The sequence below is a fragment of the Actinia tenebrosa genome, unplaced genomic scaffold (genome assembly GCF_029948245.1).
Source record: "Actinia tenebrosa isolate PJP-AT-01 unplaced genomic scaffold, QUT_ActTen_1.0 PGA_scaffold9__36_contigs__length_13948895, whole genome shotgun sequence".
Taxonomy (NCBI): Eukaryota; Metazoa; Cnidaria; class Anthozoa; order Actiniaria; family Actiniidae; genus Actinia; species Actinia tenebrosa.
The window spans coordinates 10,163,915-10,187,145 of NW_028292586.1; the positions used below are offsets into that span (position 1 = coordinate 10,163,915).

At 36.7% G+C, this 23,231-nt stretch overlaps 2 protein-coding genes across 2 annotated transcripts in view; both read left to right on the forward strand.

Annotated features, from left to right (window-relative positions):
* The window catches only part of LOC116296478 (A.superbus venom factor 1), a 53,443-nt gene extending 40,287 nt beyond the window's left edge, over positions 1–13,156 (forward strand). The window contains 15 exon segments of the mRNA XM_089024857.1: positions 2,358–2,549; positions 2,625–2,703; positions 2,802–2,964; positions 3,774–3,857; positions 5,615–5,786; positions 5,928–6,094; positions 7,353–7,517; positions 8,730–8,774; positions 8,776–8,796; positions 8,875–9,281; positions 9,668–9,755; positions 11,300–11,368; positions 11,737–11,927; positions 12,412–12,491; positions 12,600–13,156. Of these exon segments, the coding sequence (XP_088880983.1) occupies positions 2,358–2,549; positions 2,625–2,703; positions 2,802–2,964; positions 3,774–3,857; positions 5,615–5,786; positions 5,928–6,094; positions 7,353–7,517; positions 8,730–8,774; positions 8,776–8,796; positions 8,875–9,281; positions 9,668–9,755; positions 11,300–11,368; positions 11,737–11,927; positions 12,412–12,491; positions 12,600–12,904 (2,228 nt within the window). The 3' untranslated portion in view covers positions 12,905–13,156.
* A 3,913-nt stretch (positions 13,157–17,069) lies between these two features.
* Positions 17,070–21,499, forward strand: LOC116296482 (allograft inflammatory factor 1). Its single transcript, XM_031704502.2, has 7 exons — positions 17,070–17,206; positions 17,281–17,342; positions 17,800–17,875; positions 18,109–18,150; positions 19,857–19,955; positions 20,369–20,432; positions 21,092–21,499. Exons 1-7 carry the CDS (start codon positions 17,185–17,187, stop codon positions 21,174–21,176), a joined length of 450 nt encoding a protein of 149 aa, XP_031560362.2. The 5' UTR covers positions 17,070–17,184; the 3' UTR covers positions 21,177–21,499.
* Positions 21,500–23,231: the final 1,732 nt, after the last annotated feature.

A 23,231-nucleotide genomic window follows, 5' to 3' on the forward strand; every position in this document is an offset into this window, starting at 1 on the left:
TAATCCAATACAATATCAGGTTTAGTGAAATTTACCTCGGATGTCTTTCATTGAAATCGAAATTTTGGAGATTTCCGACCTTTTATGGACAAATCAAGACTATGAAACAGACTTGAAAACTGGTATAAAAAAAAAGGTGAGCAAAATACATAAGCTTAAATTATCCACATCAAAAGTTTTATGTTTTTACAAGAACCGTATTTTCATTCATAAAAGTCTTAACTATTTTTCGAGAAGCTTGAAAACATAAGCTTACTAGATTTTGAAAATTCAATTTTACCAGTTTTCATTTTGTTTAACAACAAAAGTTTTTGAAAAACTAATGAGTTTACATTCATTTATACTTGACAAGAACAACTGAGGCAAAATAAAAAAATTACGCAAAATGCAATGCAAATACAAAATAAAATTTTCTTTGTCAGTAAATTGGCATTTGGAAATGTTTTTAAAATATTTTCTTAGCTTTTGAAAGTTAAAGACAAGGTACCGCTCTTTATACAATAACACAATCTCACAACAACACAAATTTAAGCCCAAGTTGAATATTGGGTGTAATTTTAAAACTCATTCAATATTTGGATAAATTATCTTTAGAAAGATTATTATTGAATGAAATTCAAAATGAAAGTACTCTTACCACAATAACAAAACAGGCACACTTTTTTGACCTGACTTTTTTCGCACGTTTGTCATTCTAGTTCGTTGCTCGTTTTCCGGTAATGTTGTAGCTATGTTATCTACACTAACAACATATTCTCTTGACACTAAATAAAACAAAATAGAAAATGTCCTAACCTCTATCTTCACACCGTGGCGAATTCTTTTTTTCCATGATTTCTCCAAAAAATGACTAGTTATAAAGCTTGTTTAAAAAAGTCGTCATTTTCCAAGTGACGTGTGATTTGAAAGCTCGACCAATCAGAAGCGCGATGTACACCTGGCGGGCGACACTTTTAGCGTTACGCACAGGGTTCCCATGCGATGACCACGAAAATTTACTTGCATAGTTTACCATATTCTATACCTATGGTGCTCCGCTATTATTATGGTTAGAATAACCATTTTCCGTAACTAATAAAATAAGGTTATGTTAACCATTAAAAAACTGGTTCCATTTGGGGCGCAGACGGTTAGAGGAAAAAATTAGGAGGTTTTGGTATATATATATTGTTTAAGACAAAGGCAATTTGTTGTCACCGTGTAAATCAGTTTTACATTGGCTTAAAAGACAATAAACTAATTTAAACAACACAAAGATAACAAAGATTACAAATGATTGTTATTGATCGAGAATCTTAGTGGCCACCCAATGTTTTGATTGAGGTTTTTCGTTTTTCAAATTTTCAAATGCAATTTTGCTATTGCTTTTTGAGGTGGCTTTGGAGGAGTTCTCAACAGTAAAAAAAAATTCATTTTCATTTTTGTTGTGTAAGCTAATATTTTCTGACGAATAGAGTCTTTCAACAATCTTAGACCTATTTTCTGAGCAATTAGTATAGGAAATCGCACGATCTCGAGTACAATTTGTATAGGAAATCGCACGATCTCGAGTACAATTTGTATAGGAAATCGCGCGATCTCGAGTACAATTTGGAAATTAATAGACACGAGTAATGTTTTGTAAGTTCTTGTAATTGCACGAGACTTTAGGCGAGTGCAATTAAAGAACTTTCAAAACATTACTAGTGTCTATTAATTCCAAATTGTACGAGAAGATCGTGCGATGTTTTGTTTATAGTTCACTCAACAAAATTTCAGTAAAAAAATGCTAAGCGACGCCGTTCATCTTTGTCTATTTGGCGGCCGATTTTCAGTCCATCGCGCAACTGAAATGCATAAAAAAGATCAGTTCTTACGGCTTTAAAATTTTATTTATATGTTTTTTAAGTACAAAATGATAGAAAATAATTGTTTTGACATTGTTTTGGCCGTGTTGCCATAGCGACTTAATTCGGTACTCCTACGGAGTACAATTAACGCTATAATTGTACTCCTCTCGACCAATCAGAGTCGAGTAATTTTGTTGAGTGTACTATAAGGTATGATAACAAGAAATGTTTTTTATCTTCTATACGAGTTTGCATATTTTGCCTATTCTTTCTTCTGGTTTGACGTATGGCTTTGAACTTTTTTTGGTTATTTAATGTCAACCAATCACTTTTGCAGTATATCTTTTATACCTTCGAATTCATGGAGTACTCTAATGAAGGGAGGAAGGTATTCACTTTGATTTGAAGTCATTGACATCCTTCTTTGAAATGATGACAATCACTTTTGAAGCGAGATTCTCTACCCTTGAAATGACCATGCGCCTGAATTTGGTCATTTTTCACCAAGATTTTTTCCTGTGACTTTAGGTAATATGATTGGACCGGCTGTTACTAATTTGATCAGCGGAGGACTAGAGAGCCTTTTACGCATGCCCACTGGATGTGGTGAACAAACCATGATATACATGTCCCCCAATGTGTACGTCCTACAGTACCTCACCAACACGAGACAAGTAACAGCAAGCGTTGAGGAGAAAGCTTACAAGTTTATCCAGTCAGGTAGGATTGAGTTTGAACACCATTTACAATAAATCAAATATATATTTTTTAATTTGTTTGTTCTTGTTTTACTAGGCTATCAACGTGAACTCAACTATCGAAGATCTGATCATTCGTTTAGTGCATGGGGAGAAAGAACTCCTGGAAGTACATGGTATGTATTACCTGTATAGTTTTAATGTGTAACAGGGCATAACACTACTCAGCGACAGTAACCCTCGGATATTTTCTTTAAATTTCTTACGTTTACAGGCTGACAGCTTTCGTTCTTAAAGTATTTTGTCAAGCCAGTAGGTTTGATGGCGTGCAGATTGACCAGGATCTCCTTTGTCAGTCTGTTGACTGGCTAGTTCAAAACCAACGTGCAGATGGCGCCTCCCCAGAAATCGCATCTGTATACCATAGAGAAATGGTGGTAAGTTATTGATTAAATGGTTTTATTACCGACAAGTTAGGTTGGCTTGTTTGACGGACAGTTGTGCGGGAAATCATTCGTTTATATATGACTGGATGGTGTTTCTTTAACTAATTACATCTATAATAAATGATTCACTCTTGGATGACCAGGTAAACGCAAACAGTCACAAGTTTCTTCCATCCATCCATCCATCCATCCATCCATCCATCCATCCATCCATCCATCCATCCATCCATCTATCCATCCATCCACCTAATGCGTTTGGTTTATTGAAGTGTTATATAGAGGATATTACGTGGGTGCGAAAAGATACGAAATTTATCTTCTCGTGTTGAAAATCTCTCACTCGTTCGCGCGTACTTAATACTGTTTTGTTTATTGTAGTGTAGTGTTTTATGCTGTTTGGTTTATTTGAATGTAGTGTCATACCATCTAATGCTGTTTGGTTTATTCAGTGTAGTGTCATACCATCTAACGCTGTTTGGTTTATTCAGGGTAGTGTCATACCATCTAATGCTGTTTGGTTTATTCAGGGTAGTGTCATACCATCTAACGCTGTTTGGTTTACTCAGTGTAGTGTCATACCATCTAATGCTGTTTGGTTTATTCAGTGTAGTGTCATACCATTTAATGCTGTTTGCTTTATTCAGGGTGGTGTCATACCATCTAACGCTGTTTGGTTTATTCAGTGTAGTGTCATACCATCTAATGCTGTTTGGTTTATTCAGTGTAGTGTCATACCATCTAATGCTGTTTGGTTTATTCAGTGTAGTGTCATACCATCTAATGCTGTTTGGTTTATTCAGGGTGGTGCGTATCAAAGTCATAGCGACATTGCAATGACAGCATTCGTGGTCACCGCTCTAATGGAATGTAAATGCAACGGCTTGGTAGGTTTGAATTCTTTATTCTGATTGATAAATGTTTTAAAACCACTCTTACCAGCACCTAACGAATACGAACGTCAAAATAATAATGAACTGACTGGATCCCAATTCGGTCTTAGTACAAAAGAACCATACTCGATCAGTCTCTATTCGGACACTTGATATAGTAATTTTCCATATAGGAAAATAGGCAATCCATGCAAGCAAATTGTGCCTACATGGCTCCATCTAAAATTACACTGACAAATGAGCCACAGTAAATTCGTTTAGAAATATGTTAAAATGGTTATTTGTTTTTGCTAACCGTTCTGAAGTTCTCGATCTCTCCATTATTGATTATATTCTTCAAATATTGTATTTTTAATCATCCAAACCAGTGAAGTGGAACTGGGAACCTCAGTTAGCAAAAGGATTCAATACTTAGCGAAACGTATTTACGGACAACGTTACCAGCTCTATTACCGCGCAGTATTTAACGATATATTTATGTATATGCCTTTAAGATTAAATAGAGACTGAAAGCCGTATTTTCCTTTAGGCTCCTACTAACCCACGCTCGATTGAAGCCAGAATAATGCCGACTGAGTAGCTGTATTAATACTAATGAATATCTGAATTACAATCCTAGAAATCTTCTTTTACTGCTCAACAATATTACTTCTAAAGCCCAGAATTACATCCTCAGCTGCTAAGCCAATCTATGAGCCATTTATCTATGAATACGTCATTCAAATCCATATATGGGTACTCTTGCGCAAGAATGCACTTTTCGCGAGAGGGAGAAGACAAAAAAAGGCATTTTACGACTTGGCTACCACAGGCAACCCAGTAACAACTGGTGTCTGTGGGGGGAAAAACGGTTTTATTTTCCTGTGTTGACAATCAAAAATGGCGAACTGATGTTTCGATCGAGTTTCTGTTAACATATATAGACAAAAATTAATATCTCTAAGCGGCGAAATGTTCCTGAGACACTGAGAAATTCTTTATTTGAAGTGCCTTCAGTAAACCTTTTTCAAACCACTAAGAATGCGGAATTTGTGCGAAAACTTGGCTATTAAGATAACCTTCATATTACAGTAGGTAGAGTGCTGAAGCCTTGAACGTAGGGAACAAAGGATAAATGTAGAAAAAATTGTATATGACTCGTGGTTGACTAGTGACTTGTACTTGACTCGGGCTCGAACTTGGCTCGTTCAACCGGACAACCGACAGTTTCCTTTCTCTTTCTAGTCTTTCACATTTTTGTTATGAATGCGATGGCAATGATATTTTTGTGTTTTCGAAAGTTTTATTCTCCAAAATATTAAATTTGAAGGCAAATCGTACAGTGGCCGACCACGCCTTTATGTAACCTAAGCTATGAAACCTGCCTATAATAATAACATAATAAGGTAAGGACAATGCGTAATAGGTAAATTACGAGCCTTGTATGAAACGACTGAAGAAGAGAGGGCCAATGGGCCTTTCACAACTTCAAGTCGCGTAAAAAATGTGCCAGCTCAACTAGAAACCGTGGACAGCTGTTTCGGCCTGTTTTGAGCCTCTTCAGCACGGTGTATCTAGTGAGCTGGTAGAATCCAACGAAAAAATAGTACATAATGGATTAGGCGGTAAGCCGTGTGGTATGGGCTCGGAAATCATATATTAAGAACATATATGAGCTTGAATGATTTCCGAGCCCATCCCACACGGCTTACCGCCTCATCTCTCTGATAATAAGGTATTTTAATATGTATCTATTTTTGCTATGTTTTTAGCTTAAAACAGCTGAAATCACGAGGGCTATTACTTTTCTTGAAAATAATATGGCGAACATTAACAACAAACCTTACCATTTGGCTCTAACAACGTATGCTTTAGCGATGGCAAACAGTCCGGCAAGAATCAGAGCTAATGATCAGCTTGTACAACTCGCTCTGCACAATTCAGGTTGGTAAAATTAATGATTGAAAAAATTGATGAAAAAACAGTGGATAAGTATATGTATTAATAATAATCGAAACATTACTTATATCCATGACATTTCGGTGAGTTTTACTGACATAATCAATTCCATGATTTTATCACTAGCTACCTCTAGCCGACACTGGAATGCTGGTGGTCATGCGCTCAACATAGAGACCGCTGCATACGCGTTGCTGGCTCAAGTCAAAATGAATCGACTAAAGTACGCAGGACCTATTGTAATCTGGCTGACAGAGCAAAAAAATTCAGGCGGAGGATTTCAGTCCACTACTGTGAGTATCACTTACGTTAACCATGATTAGGTTAATGACGTGGGTGGTAAGGGTGGCGATATAGCGTACGCCTGACATACGTACACCACTTGCAGTCCTAAAATTAGGCGACTTGCACTAACAGGTTACGTGACCCTACTTCCCTTAAAACAAGTAGCCGTGTTAAAATGAACAGAAATGAAAAGAGCACGTCGATATTAGAAGGGTACGGGTGGTGAACTTTTAGCTCATGACAAGCGAAAGAGGAAAATTGGCATTGAATATAAAATCAAATATTTTATAAGGATTGGTTTGGGAAAATATGCTGGATGGCAAAGTATAAATTTCGCCCTCTTACTAATGTTGAGCTGTTCTTTTCAGTTCTAAAGTTTCTTTTTCACACAGCTGCTCGTTTTAAGGGAAGTAGGGTCATGATACAAATGAGATAGATCCTTTCTCTTGATAAATTTTAACTTAAAAGTTGTTCTCTATCTTGCCAAGGAGATTTTTCCCTGAAGTCTTTCATAAGGGTTTTCTCTCTTTACATGTAAACTTCAACATGATAATTACTATTCAATGCCACAGCCTTTTGTTTTCTCTCTGTACTATATCACTGATTGTTGGAAGCAAAATCAAACGACACGGTAAAGCTCTTTCAGCAGACAATGTTGCTGTGTACTCAAAGCAATATTACAACATTATGAATAATATTGCTTTGAGTAAACAGGCTTTAAGTACACAGCAATATTAATAATAATGCGGCGTCTTTCCTGGATTTATGAAGATGGTAAATAAATGAAACCATCCACCAAGTTAGTAGTTTCAAAACTTTCCAGAGCCTATTCGAAATCCAGGCAGCCGTACTGAAATGAGATATGGGTTGGACAATCCAACTGAACAATATTGATGCCTCGAAACGTTTTACGCATGTTGGATTTAGAAAAGAAATTCTAAATTATCGTGCACGAGAGAAATCAATAGGCTGGGGCATTGAATATTAATTATATACAACGGTTGCTTCGGCCAGCAGCAATGTATCTCTAATATTGCGGCCGGCGCGCCTCAGTAACTAAATACTATCTAATACGTAATCGCAGCTAGCTTTAAATATGTTACCAAATATTACCAAGCTTTAAGAGTGAGTCCTATCGCATAGAAACTTTAAACCAAGTATTATCTGGCATATTGAACATTGACGGAGGACAAGAGTAAACATCATGTGATACGAAATCAAAGAGTGCAATATAAAAATGTAACAATATTTTTGTCTTATTTTCAGGATACATGCGTGGCACTTCAGGCCCTGGCAGTTTACAGTGAGCAAAAACCGGAAGTAAAGTTAGACCTGAAAGTCACAATCCGGTCAGAGCTGGGCCAAAACATCAATTTATTCAAACAGCTCAAGATAAACAAGGAAAATGCCTTATTACAGCAATCAGTTGATGTAAGTCTGTTACAATACTTCATGGAGGCCGTAAATTTACATAATTAAATGCGAGATGCTCTCCTTACCAGCAAAGTTACATTTGTCCGTTCGTTTTTGAAAAAGGAAGACTGATAAGCGAGCCAAGCAAAATTCAAATTGAAAAACAAGGTTGTTGTCGATTTTTAAAAGCCTCTATTTTTACATAAAGATAAATTGTCTATTAAGCAATACAACCACCGTCCACCGCTGCAACTGTAGGGCGCATAAATTAAATTGCATCGTATTTCGACCAATAAAACTGTTGCGCGCATTCACGAAATTGCGCCGTGTGTTTTTTGCGACAGTAGCGTGCAATAACGAAAATGCACCATGTGTCCATCACTGTCATGACGAGCCGGAGTTGCGTTGGGCTCGATCATGGAAATGCACCATGTTCCCATCAATGCCACAACGAGCCGGAGATGCGTTGGGCTCGATCATGGAAATGCACCATGTGTCCATCAATGCCACAACGAGCAAGAGATGCGTTGGGCTCGATCATGGAAGTGAACCATGTGTCCATCAATGCCACAACGAGCAAGAGATGCGTTGGGCTCTATCATGGAAATGCACCATGTGTCCATCAATGCCAATACGAGCAAGAGATGCGTTGGGCTCGATAATGGAAATGCACCATGTGTCCATCAATGCCACGACGAGCCGGAGCTCTTAACTACCAATTTGAATGCATAAACCATTTTGAATGCAAATTATTTTACTACCAATGTTGGGCTTTGAATTTCCAATTAACACTTGACAAAACACTGGTCCTCATATGTTGCGCATAATCACGAAAATGCAAAGTGTGTCCAGCATCCAGCACGGCAACCGGTGTCCAAATTTGGGTACCCGCGCTGCTTTATAAATAGGGACTTTAAAGTTTGAAAACTAGACGACGTTGATGTCAAAAGTGTATATAACTTCAGTTTGCTTAACATGTGCATGAGTTGACTTTACTGACAATGGTTTGAATGAAATCCCCAATGAACATAACCTCGAGCATAAATTATTTACACTTCCGATTCACGGCATCATCGTCGTAGCTTCCAAATCTTAAAGTGTTTATTGATAAAGCTTAGCGTGTAACAGTTGCACTGTGTGTCCGAGCTGTTATTTTAAAATTAAGATGTTTTAAATAAAATAAAAACAATTAGTCCAATGATAAAGCTATATTTTATATTACGATTCCAGATATTTGAATACTTAGGAGGAGACATATTTGTAGATACGGTTGGTTACAGGTGTTGCACAAATGCAGGTCAGTGACATGGACTCTAGTGTATATAAATGTATTGTATACATTGTTGTGAAATAGTCGGTGTTACTGTTTTATCAGGTCGACGTGAAGTATAATGTTCCATCAACGAGAAAAGATCGGTGCGACTTCATGGTGAGTGTTACAGTAAGTGAAGATGGCAATGGACGAACACTGACAAGATTACCACTGAATGATGCTCCAGCACTTGCACCCACAAGAAAACCAAGAGGCAAGAAGAACATCAAAAAGAACAAGAAAAATAGGAATAAGCCTAACAAAAACAAGAAGCCTAAGAAAAGCAAGAAGTCTAACAAAAACAAGAAGGGAAACAAAAACAAGAAGGGAAACAAAAACAAGAAGGGAAACAAAAACAAGAAGGGAAACAAAAACAGGAAGGGAAATAAAAACAAGAAACCTAAGAAAAACAAGAAGCCTAACGAGCAATCGCACAAAGGAAAACCCCTCATCATAAGAGTTTGCGCACAGTAAGTTACGAGCATTCAAAGCAAATATACATTCACATTTATCGATGTAGGAAGGGAGGGATGGTTGCATGCATGGATTGGGAAAAGGATGCATGGATTGAATCGATGGATACATGAATACATATGGCATTGGGGGAGGGAGGGAGGTATTAATGGGCCTTTATGGATATTAGCCTTGTAATGAAATGGGCTACCCTAGTGTTCGCGGGTTGGGCCTCACATTTGGGGTGGGTTTCGCATTTGGTCTACGGTTGTATTGGATGTAAATCTGTTTCAGTGTATGTATAATTTGAGATGAGAAAAAAAAATGTTATGTTTGATAATAAGTACAATTTCTTGTATTTTATTAATTGCATGTGACACATGTTTTTATGGTTCTCTTTAAGATATAAAAAACCTGGAAAGACAGGAATGTCTATTATAGACGTTGGGTTATTTACCGGATACGAAGTGGACATCAACTCAGTGAAAGAGGTAAGACATTGCATAGACTTCCTCTGGTAATATAATGCACATGAAAGCCACACTTCATACTTATATGTATCGCGATTCACTAATTAGTTTCTTATATTTTTGAGACGACAATTATTTTGTGGTATTGTCGTTTCAAAATTAAGGTTTCTGATTGGCTAACGCACGACGAAAAGGAAACCTTGAGCGCGCGAGCGTCAAATTTGTACTCTTGTTGCTTGCGCCATTAATCAACGAAAATAAGTTAGTGTTTTTCCTTTTTTTATGTGTAAAATTCTTTAGAATCGCGATACAAAACAAATTACGATTTTGAGACGAAATACCACGAAATATTGACGGCTAGTTGGGAGAAAATATATTCAGCGGAGTCGCGAACAGTATGCATGAATGTAAAGCGTTCTCATGGCATAATGTTGATTAATGGACTAGCTACAAAGCATAGCAATACTGAAAACCAGGGAAGCATTCATTTACATTTCCTTTAAACGGCAAAGAGTATTTTAGATGACCGACTTTCAAATATCCTCCTTTAGAGTCAGCAAATATATTACGCGGTAGAACTGGGAAACGAAGGAATGTAGTTTATTTGTATAGGTAATAAGATGGCTTCGAGTTCAATTTGGAATTAATTTGCACGAGTTTGTTTTTCAAAAAGTCCGTAATTGCGTGAGGGCGTAAGACGTGTTGAAAAAAATGCACGAAGCGAAGAACTCGTTTGTTTTGCGATTATTTTTTTTCAAAAATCGGTTTACAAAATAATATTTTATTTACAAAACAGGAAAGAAATATGAATAACAAAGATTACTTTTGATCTTTAAAAAGTAGAAACATGTTCAGAAATCATTTTCATCTTCAAGACTTCAAATATTCGGACATTTCTTGAGAAAACAAGTCAAGCATATTGCGAAGAAATTCTGCAAAACTTACATAAATCATCAAATATCCTCTTTTTTTCAATTCCTAAACACCCAAATGAAAGTTGAATAAGCTGCTCTCTTTGTACTGAAGTATTATTTACCTCTTTACGGATAAAGTAGGCGAAAGCTCTTGAAATTTCAACCTCAAGTTTCAACTGAAAGTCTCTCGCTTCAACTTTTGCGTCAAGTGACCTTGAACAGCTGTAAAATGGCCCGACTAATGTTTTCTTTCCTTCTTAATTCTCAAATAACAAGCAGCGAGTCCTCCTTTTGCCATTCTCAGCCTTTTTGCTGGTTTTCAGCTGATGAAGCTTGACTTTTTTAGCAGTTTTGAATGCATTTTTAAGATGAAAATCCGCCTATCTTGAATTGGCTGTTCTGTTGCTATGGCAACTGCTATAATCTGATTGGCTAATTCAATTTCTATTGTTTTTTAGCCAATCAGAATCCTAAAAATTTGAAATCTGCACTTCTATTTCAGTCTTTTGAACTTGTATTTCATTTCCGAATTCAAACAAAGCTAACACCAATCAAAACTCAATGCAAGTGTGCAGTGAAATATAACTTTCACAATCAACATCCTTACCACATGCATAAAACAGATTTACTAATGAGAAATTTAATGTTTAGATGGAGAAAAATGGAACCATTGCTAATTACGAACTTTCTCAAAGATCAATTGTGTTTTACTTGGATGAGGTGAGTAAGTAATTAGTGCTGAATATTTACCTTGCCGCTCGAAGACTTGCGGCTCGGTAAATATTTCATCGATAATCACTTGGCCTTCGGCGAATAATTGTTAAATACAGACCTTGCCATCGTTTACTAAGTAAATAACATTACACTGCAGTCTATTCCTAGTTGTGGACTCTTCTCAAGGCACGGTGAAAGCTTTTAATTAAAGAAAATAATCATTATTTTTCCCTGGTTAATATGGTCCTCTTGAGCTAGCCAAGTCGCCACTCAAAGAAACCGCTACAGCTTTACTTAATAGAAGCAAGAATCACCCGTGGAAATTACTGGGTTTGACAAAAATAACTTTTATGAAATTAACTTTTAACTCGTAGATTGATAGTGCAAGGCAAGTTTGCGTGGCACTCAAGGTATCGCCCATAATTGCCGTTGATGCCGTTTATCCTGTCCCTGTGAAAGTCTACAACTACTACGAACCCGATGAGGCCTGCATTAAATTTTATAGCTTGGATAATTCTTCCCTTGTCATGGGCAGCTGCGAAGGAAAATCTTGTAAATGTACTCAAGCTAATGGAATAAAGCCTGATACACATTATTATATACGTGGAGCTGAGTGGGTAATTAATGATGCTCTTCAAACAAAAACGAAACAAGTAATTTCAAAAGTCTACTATAGCAAAGTCAATGTAAGGCATTTGGAGCTGTATCAAAAATGATAAAAAATGAAAGAAAAATGGGAGAAATAGGTGTTAAAAATGAAATCCTTACTAAAAAGGCTGCCCACTTAACTAGTGGTATGACCAAAGGGTATAATGTGTTGTCCAGCCGTGGAGATTATAGTGGGAAGTGCTGTTAGGAGTGGTACCTCGGATGGCTCTAGGCATTATTTGAACGAGGTACCAGATGTATCATATCACAAACGGAATAAATAAATCAAGTACAATCATGTTCATTACTCAATGAAATTAATGTTTCCATTCAAAAGATGGGCATTTGTTTATAAAAGGAAATGTGCTTTTTATAACGAATCATCTTTATCAATATCTTGCAGATAAATGCACAGCCCCAAACCCAAGCATCAGTAATTTGAATAAACTGGTTCGACAAGTATGCAGGCTGTATAACTATGGTAAGCTTGGAGTGTTAGTGTTTTTAAGGGGCCTTTAAGGGGTTTCATGATTCCTATACATAACAAAGGTATTTCATATCGAATAATTTGTTTGATTTTTGCCTTTAGTAATCAAGGTCGAGGTACTTCTTGTAGATGAACAAAATACTTGGCTGACGTACAACGTGGTGGTTATACAAGTCATCAAACAAGGAAATACCGTACTAAAGAGCCGACAGGTCATCGAATTGCGCAAGAGAGGTATGTGTAATAGTCCAAGACTCAAAAAGGGTGACATCTTGTTGGTGATGGGACGAGACAAGTCTGGCAAGTACATTCTGGATAACAGTGCATTTGTCAAGAAATGGAGAGGAAGAGACTCTCGACAACTTGACACGTTGGTCAGAAGGATTGCTGATGGGAAATGTCCATAGATCAAGACCTGACAGCATCACGTGATGGTATAGCTACATGCTATACTATCGAACTCCATAAAGATATACGCGTTAGAATCAGGACAATGAAATGGTTGAGTTTTAATTCAGGACGCTCTATCTAGAGATTTTAGCTGGTAGAGGGGACACTAACAGGTGCATGCAACGCATTTAAATGTCAAAGAGCTTTACAATATTTAGTAAATGCCCTAGAATATTATATCAATGAGAATAAAAAATAAATCATCATAATGGTTTCAGTGATGTAACCAGTAGAATCTACCAGCAGTTTCTTACGTACCTCAACTTTGTCAAATCCAGCCCCCCTAACTGCCCGAATCCACTCCCCAATAATACGTGTGTGAAACCTAGGAAATTTCTTAGGGCAGATGAATCCTGATCTTTCCTCAGGTATCTTTCCTCATGGGTTCGGAGGCGGGGAACATGACAATACTGCCAGTTTTTGTGGAAAACAAACGCTTGGATTGGTAGCCCAAGAACAGAGTTAGTAAAGAACGTAAGGTTTACTGATCATGAATTTATAATGAGATGAATGTTAATTAGAATTTCTAAGGCTTCGAACATATGCTACAGAAAAGCTTCGGATTCTATTTTGTCGACAAATATGTCATAAGAGTTATAGTTTGATAGTCGAGGAACACTCTCAGTGCTAAGATTTGAGTCAGAAATTTGGTTGTTGTGGGGTTTTGGGCTGTTCGAAAATCTGCCTTCACTGCCGAGTGTAAAATAAATGGAAAGATATGCAACTCCGGCTGTGAAAATTCACAACTAACCTTTACTCAGAGCTCAATATCTCACAAATGACTAAACCGATCAAAAATCTAAAATCTGTATCTGATTCTTAAATAAATTGCTTTTCGTTTAAGCTCCTTTTCAATTTTTGCAGCCACGGGGATGCGCAGTCATTTGCTGCGGGGGGAGGGAGGGAAGAATAGTGCAAGAAAAAAGAAAATTCCTAACCAGCCGGGGGGGGGGGGGGGTGCGTCGTTACCATTCTTAATCGTTTTTATCATTATTTAATATTTCGCTATCTAATAATAATATTTTAAACTGATCTGCTTAATTTGAATAAAAAACAAAAGCTGGTCTGTTCCCTTCCCTCCCCCGCTGGGTAGGACTTGTTGGCCTCACTGAAAACAAGCATGCTCGCAACGTACTTTGGGCACTAGGCCATTTAGAACCTAGGCAATCTTTTAGTTATAACTCGGCACATTACAAACTGATAATGTGGAACTCCAAACAACAGCAATAGGTACATTAGCTCACTGAACTGATGGGATGTCACAAACGCATGGATGAGCGTGGTAGATTCAACAGTCGGCAGAAATTTCCTAATTTGCGCGATGTGTAAAGAGATCGGGAGGCTTTCCTGCATACTTTGCTCACATGTCGAGGAGTACTGAGTCAGACAGTACATTATCACGCAACACAGTACTGGTTCTTTCAATAATTATATCCATTTTGAAATCATTAATGATTTCTGCAATCTGGTTCGCTCCCAGCCGTGCGATTACAAATCGCACCATCTTGAGTTTTAAATCGCCCTCTTTTGAAGAGCCAATAAAATTGCAGAAAATTAGAATTTGACCAATCAGATAACAGAAAAGTAAAGTAAAAAAAGCATGAGAAAAAAAATTAAGTGGTATTTGAACTTTGTAATGTAATGTTGGTCTGACATGAAATAAGGGGGGACCTGGGGGACAAAACAAAATTCAATCTCCTGAGAATTGGCACCTATGTTTTGTCCCCCAGATTGCGCTGCATTCCAAAGCGCTACAAGGGGTCTACAAACAGCTGGATTATTTGATTCGGTATTTGGTACCGAAATCACTAGTGACGATCTTTTTCTAGACTCTGAAACCAGGCCGATCCAGTAGTATTTCGACTGAGAAAGGAGTGGGAAAATCAGTTCAGCGTTGAGGTCCTGGGGACTACTCTCAAGGAAATTCTTAGCGGACTTTGGGTCCAGAAATGCTATTCCCTACGTACTGGGAAAATTTTAAACTAAAGCAGAAAAATAAATAAATCCCAAACTAAAATAGGGGATCGCGGCTCCTTCCTACCCCCCACTGACACACACCTAAATCTGTCCATGGAAAGGGTAGTAGCATGCGATTCGTCGTAATGCCTTATTTTTGAGTGTACGGATGCAAAATGCGTCTCATAAGTCGGTCCCAGTTTGCTCTCTGTCGATTTTTTTCCCGCATTCCCTAGTAAGCGACCATCACGCATAATAAAGAATGGAAAACTTCCACTTATGGATAGGAATAATAATAATAATAATAATAATAATAATAATAATAATAACAATAATAATAATAATAATAATAATAATAATAATAATATATAATCATGTTCTAAAACGCCTTCACTATAAATATTCGATGGCGCTGTTTACAAAAAATTAATTGATTATTTAAAATTTAAGATCATAGTGTTAGTTATATTACAATAAAATTATATCATCATTAAAATAAAATGTATGGATAAATGATAAAATAGTGTATAGAAAAGGAAGGAATGTTTTTAGCTCTTTTTTGAAATTTCACAAATTGGTAATTTGTCTAATGTTGGTGGATAAAGTCTATTAGACTATGGCCACAACAATTTGTAAAAGTTTCACGAAAGGCATGGAAGTCGTAATCAACTCTGCGTCGTAATTTATGTATGAGTCAATTCCAAAGGTTCCCATCCCCCTGACTCCTGGCTGACTCTGTACCTTTTAGGGTCAGATTTGTTCGTTTTGAAAAATATCAAACGTCATACAAGAATATAATGGTTGAAAACGTTGTCAATTTAAATGTGGTCGCACCTTTTAGGGTCTGAAATCAGCATCTCAGTTAATTTATGCGTACCTTTTAGGGTTATTTTCAAAACCGTCCGTCGAGCCCCCCTACCCACTTTTCAAGAGAGTCCCACCCCCCCCCCCCCCCCCCCCACCCCCACTTTTAGGGTCTGAAATCAGCATCTCAGTTAATTTATGCATACCTTTTAGGGTTATTTTCAAAACCGTCCGTTGAGCCCCCTTACCCACTTTTCAAGAGAGTCCCCCCCCCCCCCCCCCCTACCCGGATCAAATGCCAACCACTCCAGTCCGATGAATCTCTAATTTTACCTAAATAGCACAAAACTCATACTGAGCCTGTATACATCCAACAAGTTTCATGCTAAGTACCTTTTGAGATCGTTTTATCATTTACAGCTTTAATTTTATAAGAATCGAGACTTGGAATCTTTGCCGACTTTGGAATTTATAGCGTAAACATGTTTATTGTTTTGGACTCCAAAAACTCTACTTGTTCCGTACTGTCATCCACATTGAAAAGTTTTGCTTCTTTTTCTTCTTAATTCCAAGCTTTTCTTTCCCAACCAAATAGTTTTACAGTGGCGATTCGATTTCAATGAGATCGTATAAATCAATTCGAAGTTCAACCTTTCTTTTGAAAAGAGTGCGCAAAGGAATCCGCCAAAAAAGCTTTTCTAACTTCATGCTTGTGCCATCCCAGATTTTAAACAAAGGTATTTGGATTTTCTTTTAGATTCACAGGCGAACCAGAGTCCGCTCCTAAGCACGATCCAAGCGTAAAATTTTGCAATACGCTAATGTATGCAAATTAGATAAGGGCCGCTATATTTAGTTAAAAGTCAAATGCCCGCTCGATCGCAAATTCCACACTCTACCAGAGCTCCTCTGCCACTCTACGGAACTTGCCTATGGTCAAATGCCCTGGGTATGCCCGGGGGGGGAGGATGGGAACCTGTGGAATTGACTCATACATTAATCCCACGGTCTTGTTGGATCACACCACAACGGTATTGGCAAACCTCCATTTGTCAAAACATTCCTTTCGATTTCTCCATCTACTTTCAGTGAGGCCGGATTCTTTCACTGCCCACTGATCTTCTCTTCGAAGGCCTGCCAACAACGTCAAGGCATGTATAAATGCACGTACTAAATCTGTATCCGTTGTTAATTTCCATTTAGCAATGCAAGCTGTTTCAAAATAAAGGACTTCTTGAAAGAAAAATGCGGTTTCCCTACAGGGAAGAAAGGCATTAGATTTCCATAGTTTCCGCCTGTCAATCAGGTTCTCCAAGAGCCAATCAGCATAAACTTTTATTATGTAAACTAACAATAATCAATAGGAAGAACATGAAATGTGCCTTCACAAGTACAAACGGTGGCTTACTTGAGGCGGATAGCAGATCGATTCAAGTGAAAATCAATACTGGCGAGTTAAACTTCGAGATCGATAGCCATGACTTCTGTGGATCACCAAGGTAAATCTCAACTTTTCTTTGAATGCCTTGATTTTTCAACTATACAGTAAGAAAAATGTGTTGGACTTCCTCAGGTGGTAAGCGATTTGGGCAATTGAAGAAGCAACAAGAACAAACTCTAGACGAGATCAACCAGGTATATGGCTTTTATCGTCCCCTATCGAGATATCTCTTAATTGACCATCAGGAATCGTTTAGCAGTATCAGAAACTTTAGAATACGGCTTCTTTAATTCTGAAATTCTGATGGATGCAAAGTCTTACATTTATTTCCGGGAGTTTACACTTTGCAAGGTAATCACTGAAGCCCTTAGTAAACACTCCATGTAAACACGTATATATTTACCTTTGAAACACGGATTTCCAATGAAGTTCCAAGCGGGAGCCTCAGTACCTAGTCGTTCCAATCTCCTCGTTAAACCTCACCTGCATGAGGACGACCTTATAATCACACAATCTTTGGGATCAAATATTGAGCGGAAATCATGTTACGAAACTTGAAAGACTTGTCCAACAAAATATATTCAGATAACAAAGCTGCTCATAATCCGGACTCATAATGTATTGATTGTATTGTTATGTTCATCAATTTAGAGCTTTAAAAATTCTGGGGATTACGATGACGAAGAAGATTATCCAGATCTCGATGGAAAACTTGAAAGTTATAAAAGTAAGACTTAAAAAATGTAAAGATATAGAAAACCATTGACTGAAATATTCATAGCTATCTTGTCACGTTTCGCTTTCTCTGGTTCTATATATACTATCAAGTGTCAGCTTGATATCTAACGTCCTGAAACATGTAACGATTGAGTAATATAATTTCATTATATGATTATGTTCTTTTTTTTTTAAATTATATATATGTATATGTATATTATTATTTATTTATTTGAATTTTAGAGCAATTCATGGAGTTTGACCTTGATAATTCCGGAGACATTGGTAAGTTTTTACTACTTAATGTGTTAAATTTGAGGTAATATTTCTTAGTATCAATGCAAAACAAAAGTGGGTAAACTGGTTTTTTTTCATATTAATACTTCAAGTTATGAAGTGATAAGATATCTGCATGTCCTCATCCTGGTGGGCGTACGATGACGTCATTTGTTTTGGTCAAGAACATGAAATTCTCGGGAATTCAAGCAATAAACTAACAAACGTCAAAAGTGGCAAGATCCTATCGCTTTGGAAGATATCTGGAGAATTTGAAGACAAATCTCTTGATGGTTTTCAAGTTAACGTTGTGAAATTTGACAGTAAATGTATGTTGGTTGGCAAGATGTTGCCAACCAACATACATTTACTTTAAAATTTAGCAACTTTAATTTATTATATCTCCTGAACTGATGAAGCAACATCTCTCAAATTGATTAATGTTATCAACAATTATGAATTCTTTATATTTCTTAAATCCAATCTTTATGACTCAAAAGTTAATTTCTGAAATGTAAACAGTACGCCCACCTATAAACAGGTGTAAACCTACTCTTAAATAGCACCCACCCCCCCCCCCCCCCCCCTAGAAGAGATGATATCAACTGCATTATTGATGTTTGAATTTGTAAGCAAATGTTGCATGCCTCCTAAAACAAAAATCCTGGATGGTGTACCCCCCTAGAAAACATAATTTTTTCACATTCCTGTTAAATTATAAACCACATACAATATCTCATGATCTTAGAAATCAAACTAACTACTTTAGGGTTATACAGTATATGTATCTCTGATTATGGCAGATTGTACTGACATGATGGATGCATGCATCACTCTTACTTGTTAAAACAGCAAGGGTTTTATGTTTATAATTTGTATTGGCATTATGGATTGATTTAACTTTTAACTTATCCTCTGAAACAAAAAATACTTGTTTAAATGTGTAATAGTAAAAACACAGGTGTAGCCCAAGCATATGAAGTTAGTGACAGCATTAGTATCCTTTGTTGGTTATTGAACACTTTTTTTAGCAAAGGGTCTGAAATTGTGTTTTCCTCCAACATCTTCGTGGGCCAAGACCCCCTGTTCTTCAATACGGCGCTGCACCCACTTCCTCAGGATAATTCTGGACCTATATTCCCACCATGCCCTGGATCCCTTTTACAGCCTGTTTCATTAACTCCAGATGTTTGGCATTTTATATTTTGTATATGTTTTGTCAATCAAATTTTTGACAGGCCAAGTGTATTCCAATAATTATTGTGAGCAACAGATATTGGCATGACTCGACAGCCATTTTCCCATTTTGGGGTTATGTGTGGTAAAACCATCTACAGTACTAGCTTTGAAATTCCTAGTTTAACGCACAAAAGAACGAAAGTATGAAATTGCATTATCAATTAGTAGTAGTGCAGTAGTTCATTATTTTTGCAATATATTGTAAGCTTGCTATAAATGCATTTTGCAATCTTCAAGGTAACTTCATTGTTTATTTGTTACATTTTTGTCCTCATCCTGGATCTAGGATGGGAGAAAAAATTTATAATTGGATTTTTTTTGGAGAGCTGGACAGTCTATTTATCAAAATATTCAGTGCAATATATATTTTTTACAATGTCTGTGGATACCTGAAGGGTGGGCAGCTCTAAGTCCAGACTTTGCCCAATACTAAACAATTCTATTCTTTTGCATCATATTCTTTCCCTTTATTACAGATATCATGGAATTGAAGAAAATGATGGAAAAACTTGGTCAGGCTAAGACACATCTGGAACTTAAAAAAATGATAGCTGAGGTTGATACAACAAACTCTGGTAAAAAAAATGAACATTTTGAGCCTAATTCACCCTTGCATCTTAGTTGGTGATTAATTGTGATAACTGCTATTTTTTCATAACCTCACGCCTCTGCTTTTCTATTTGTGATACTTGAATCAAAACCAAAGTTGACATCTATAAAATATTTCACAGAGTTACCTAACTTCAATACCATGTCAGTGAAAGAATGAAAAAAAACACTTTTCTCATGCCTTTTTCCATCTCTTTTTAATTTATTGACCCATCCATTCATGCATCCATTATTTATTTATTTATTCATTCATTCATTCATTCATTCATTCATCCATTCATTTATTTATTTATCCATTTATCCATTTATCTATTTGTTTGTTTGTTTGTTTATTTATTTATTTATAATTATTTATTTATTTATTTTCTCAAAATAATAGGGACCATCAGTTACAATGAATTCCTCACAATGATGTTGGGCAAAAAATCCTCAGTTCTCAAGTTGTAAGTTTATATTTTATGTATTATATATATATATATGATATCTTATAACAACCCTTGGTTCGACTACCAGTAATGACCCACCCATTCACCATCAATATTACCTAGTAACTATTGCTGTGTATCACTTAATGTCACTTCCTGTCTCATGTGCAATGTTCATCAGATGAACCGCATGAATTCAATAGAATTGTCCTAGGCTGACAGCACATGACAGGGACCATGGAGCGTAATAACTGTGATTGGGAGGGGGTGACTAACGGCTGCCGAAGCTGTGAGCATCTAGGGGGGCTTCAGGTATGCCCCGCAAATGTGATTTCCAGTGTTTTGAGGGTCATTTGCAACATTTTTATTAAATTCAGGATTTTGTGTCTCCCAAATTTTGCATGGTCTCATAGCCATCAGAGAAGTCTAATGGACTGCATTTGGAGCAAATTATGAGATTCAAAGACTTTTAACAGCTGATTGAAAACCTGCAATTGATGTTTTGCAAGCATTCCCAAGAGAGTCAAAAGACAAAAGCATGGCGGCCATGCATTTTGGTGCATTTAACAATGGATTGTAATGAGAAATCTTTAGTTATATGGCACCAACATGGCCGCAATGACGTAACGTGCAATCGAACAATACTGATAATGGATTTATTGTTGTTTATTTTGAAGGATTTTGTTGTTCGAGGAGAAGAAGAAGGAAAAGGAAAAACCGAAAGGCGTGGCACCCAAGAGAGATTTGTCAAGTCTTCCTTGAGGACGGAATCTTCATTTTTTATTAAGCAAAAAAGCCATTACAATCCGGTTACCAATGTTTTATCTTGAATGATTGAATGAGTGCCAGCTTTTTTCAGCTTTTAAAATTTTAAAATATTTCAACATACGTATTCTTAGGCGTTGTCTTTTGCTTTTGTTTGATTGTTTGTTTGTTTGTTTTCATCCAGATGGTAGGAATACTGATTTCATAATTACGAGAAAGATATTTTTATAGGAAAAAATCAGCATATTTAAGTTTTTATCGCCTTTCATGCTCCTAAGAACGCTTTATAATTTTCATAAAATAAAAAATATTTCTATCAATTGTTTCTTTTCTTTTGTGTATTGTTAGTGCATGCCAAGAATAGATCTGACGTCATTCGCTGAAGGTGTCGGTTGCGCCAAAAATTCCATATATAGTAACCTTATGCCCTACGGTAGACAATATTCAAAACCACTAAAACCCGTTTGTTTCATTATAGCTGGACTCTTGTTTATCTTTTTTTAACCAAAGTCCTAATCTCAAAGCCAATCAAATGAATCATACCGTACGTTGTTTAATTCAGTGTCACCTAAAAACTATCATGAACAACTACTAATTGGAATGGAGAGAGGAACAGGCATTACTCTCCCTATTTTTTATGATTTTTCTCTTTCCTCCCTAATTCTTATGATTGTTTCTGCCCCTCCCTTTTCTTCTGTTGGAAGATCGACTAGATCTTTTCTTCTGTTTTATTCAAGGTTGAAGCTGCTGATCACTCTTTGGCCCTGCTTCTAAATGAACCAACTATTTTTTGCTTGGCTGCTTAATGCTTAACACCAGACAGGATACATGACAATGTTTTGAATAGCACAATCAGTTTGGACGGCGTCTTTTCCAACGTGACCAGTTGACAACGAAAGGTGGTCGTCTAACACATTACTCAAGATTTATCAAACAATCGTGATATATGATCATTTTTCATTCAAGTTTCACAAGAAATCATCGCGGATCACAACGGGTTGATATTTTTGATAAGCGTTTGCGAGGCCCGATCGATACAGAGACTGAGGATAGGTGTGTGATTACTCAGTACCCTGCGTATTTGGCAGTGAAACCCTGGATTTTGTCTTCAAAATATCTCTAAAACTAGAAGTCAAATCGCAGATTTGAACTGTACTGTGTTTTTACATTTATAGCTAAACAAAGTATTTTAACAGTCTTCTGAGGGGGAGAAAGTATTTTTATTTAATACTTGTTATTTACATAAAGATCATTACAAATGACAGGCACAACTCGGCAAGACCTCTTTACCTCGGGCGTAATGTTTTGCCTTGAAAATGACACGTGGTTTGAAATGGGAAAACATTAAGCAAAAGGTAAAGAGGAATATTAACCCCCTAAGGACTTTAAAAGGACTGTGCAATAATTATCCGTGGGTGGGGACTGAAGTAAACTTGATGTAATGATTACGGGGCTCAAAGGAAATAGTTCATTTTACAAGGAGGGGGAGGGGGATCTTAAGTTTTATTTGAAAATATATATATATATGTATGTATATATTGTATTTGGTATAAGAATGCGAATGGTATACGAATGAAATGCAGTAAGTGTGCCAGGAATTCATGGTTGATAAAAGCACTTGCAAAAGTCTTGTGCAACACGGACATTATTACGACAGCCAACTAGAAAGCTTAGCTCCTTTGGCTGTCGTACACTTACACCTATTATATTGTTAATTGTATTAAAAATTCTAAATATTATTCAACTATATATATTCTTGTAATTCTATTATATAAAATTGAAAAAAACAGTGTAAATAAACTGAAATTGAATTGAATTGAATTGAATTGGCAGTAACTAGGGATCTTGCAGGGAGGTGAACAGGCAATATGTTGCAGAACCAAAATGGAGATGGATGAGCGGACCTTAAAAGCTTAAAAGCTTTTATAAGGGGGGGGGGGTGCACGTGCACCCTGTGCTCCCCCCTAGTTACGGCCCTGCAGATAATGTAACACAATATCAGGTTTAGTGACGTTTAACTAGAAAGTTTTTCATTCAAGCAAAGTTAGGAGA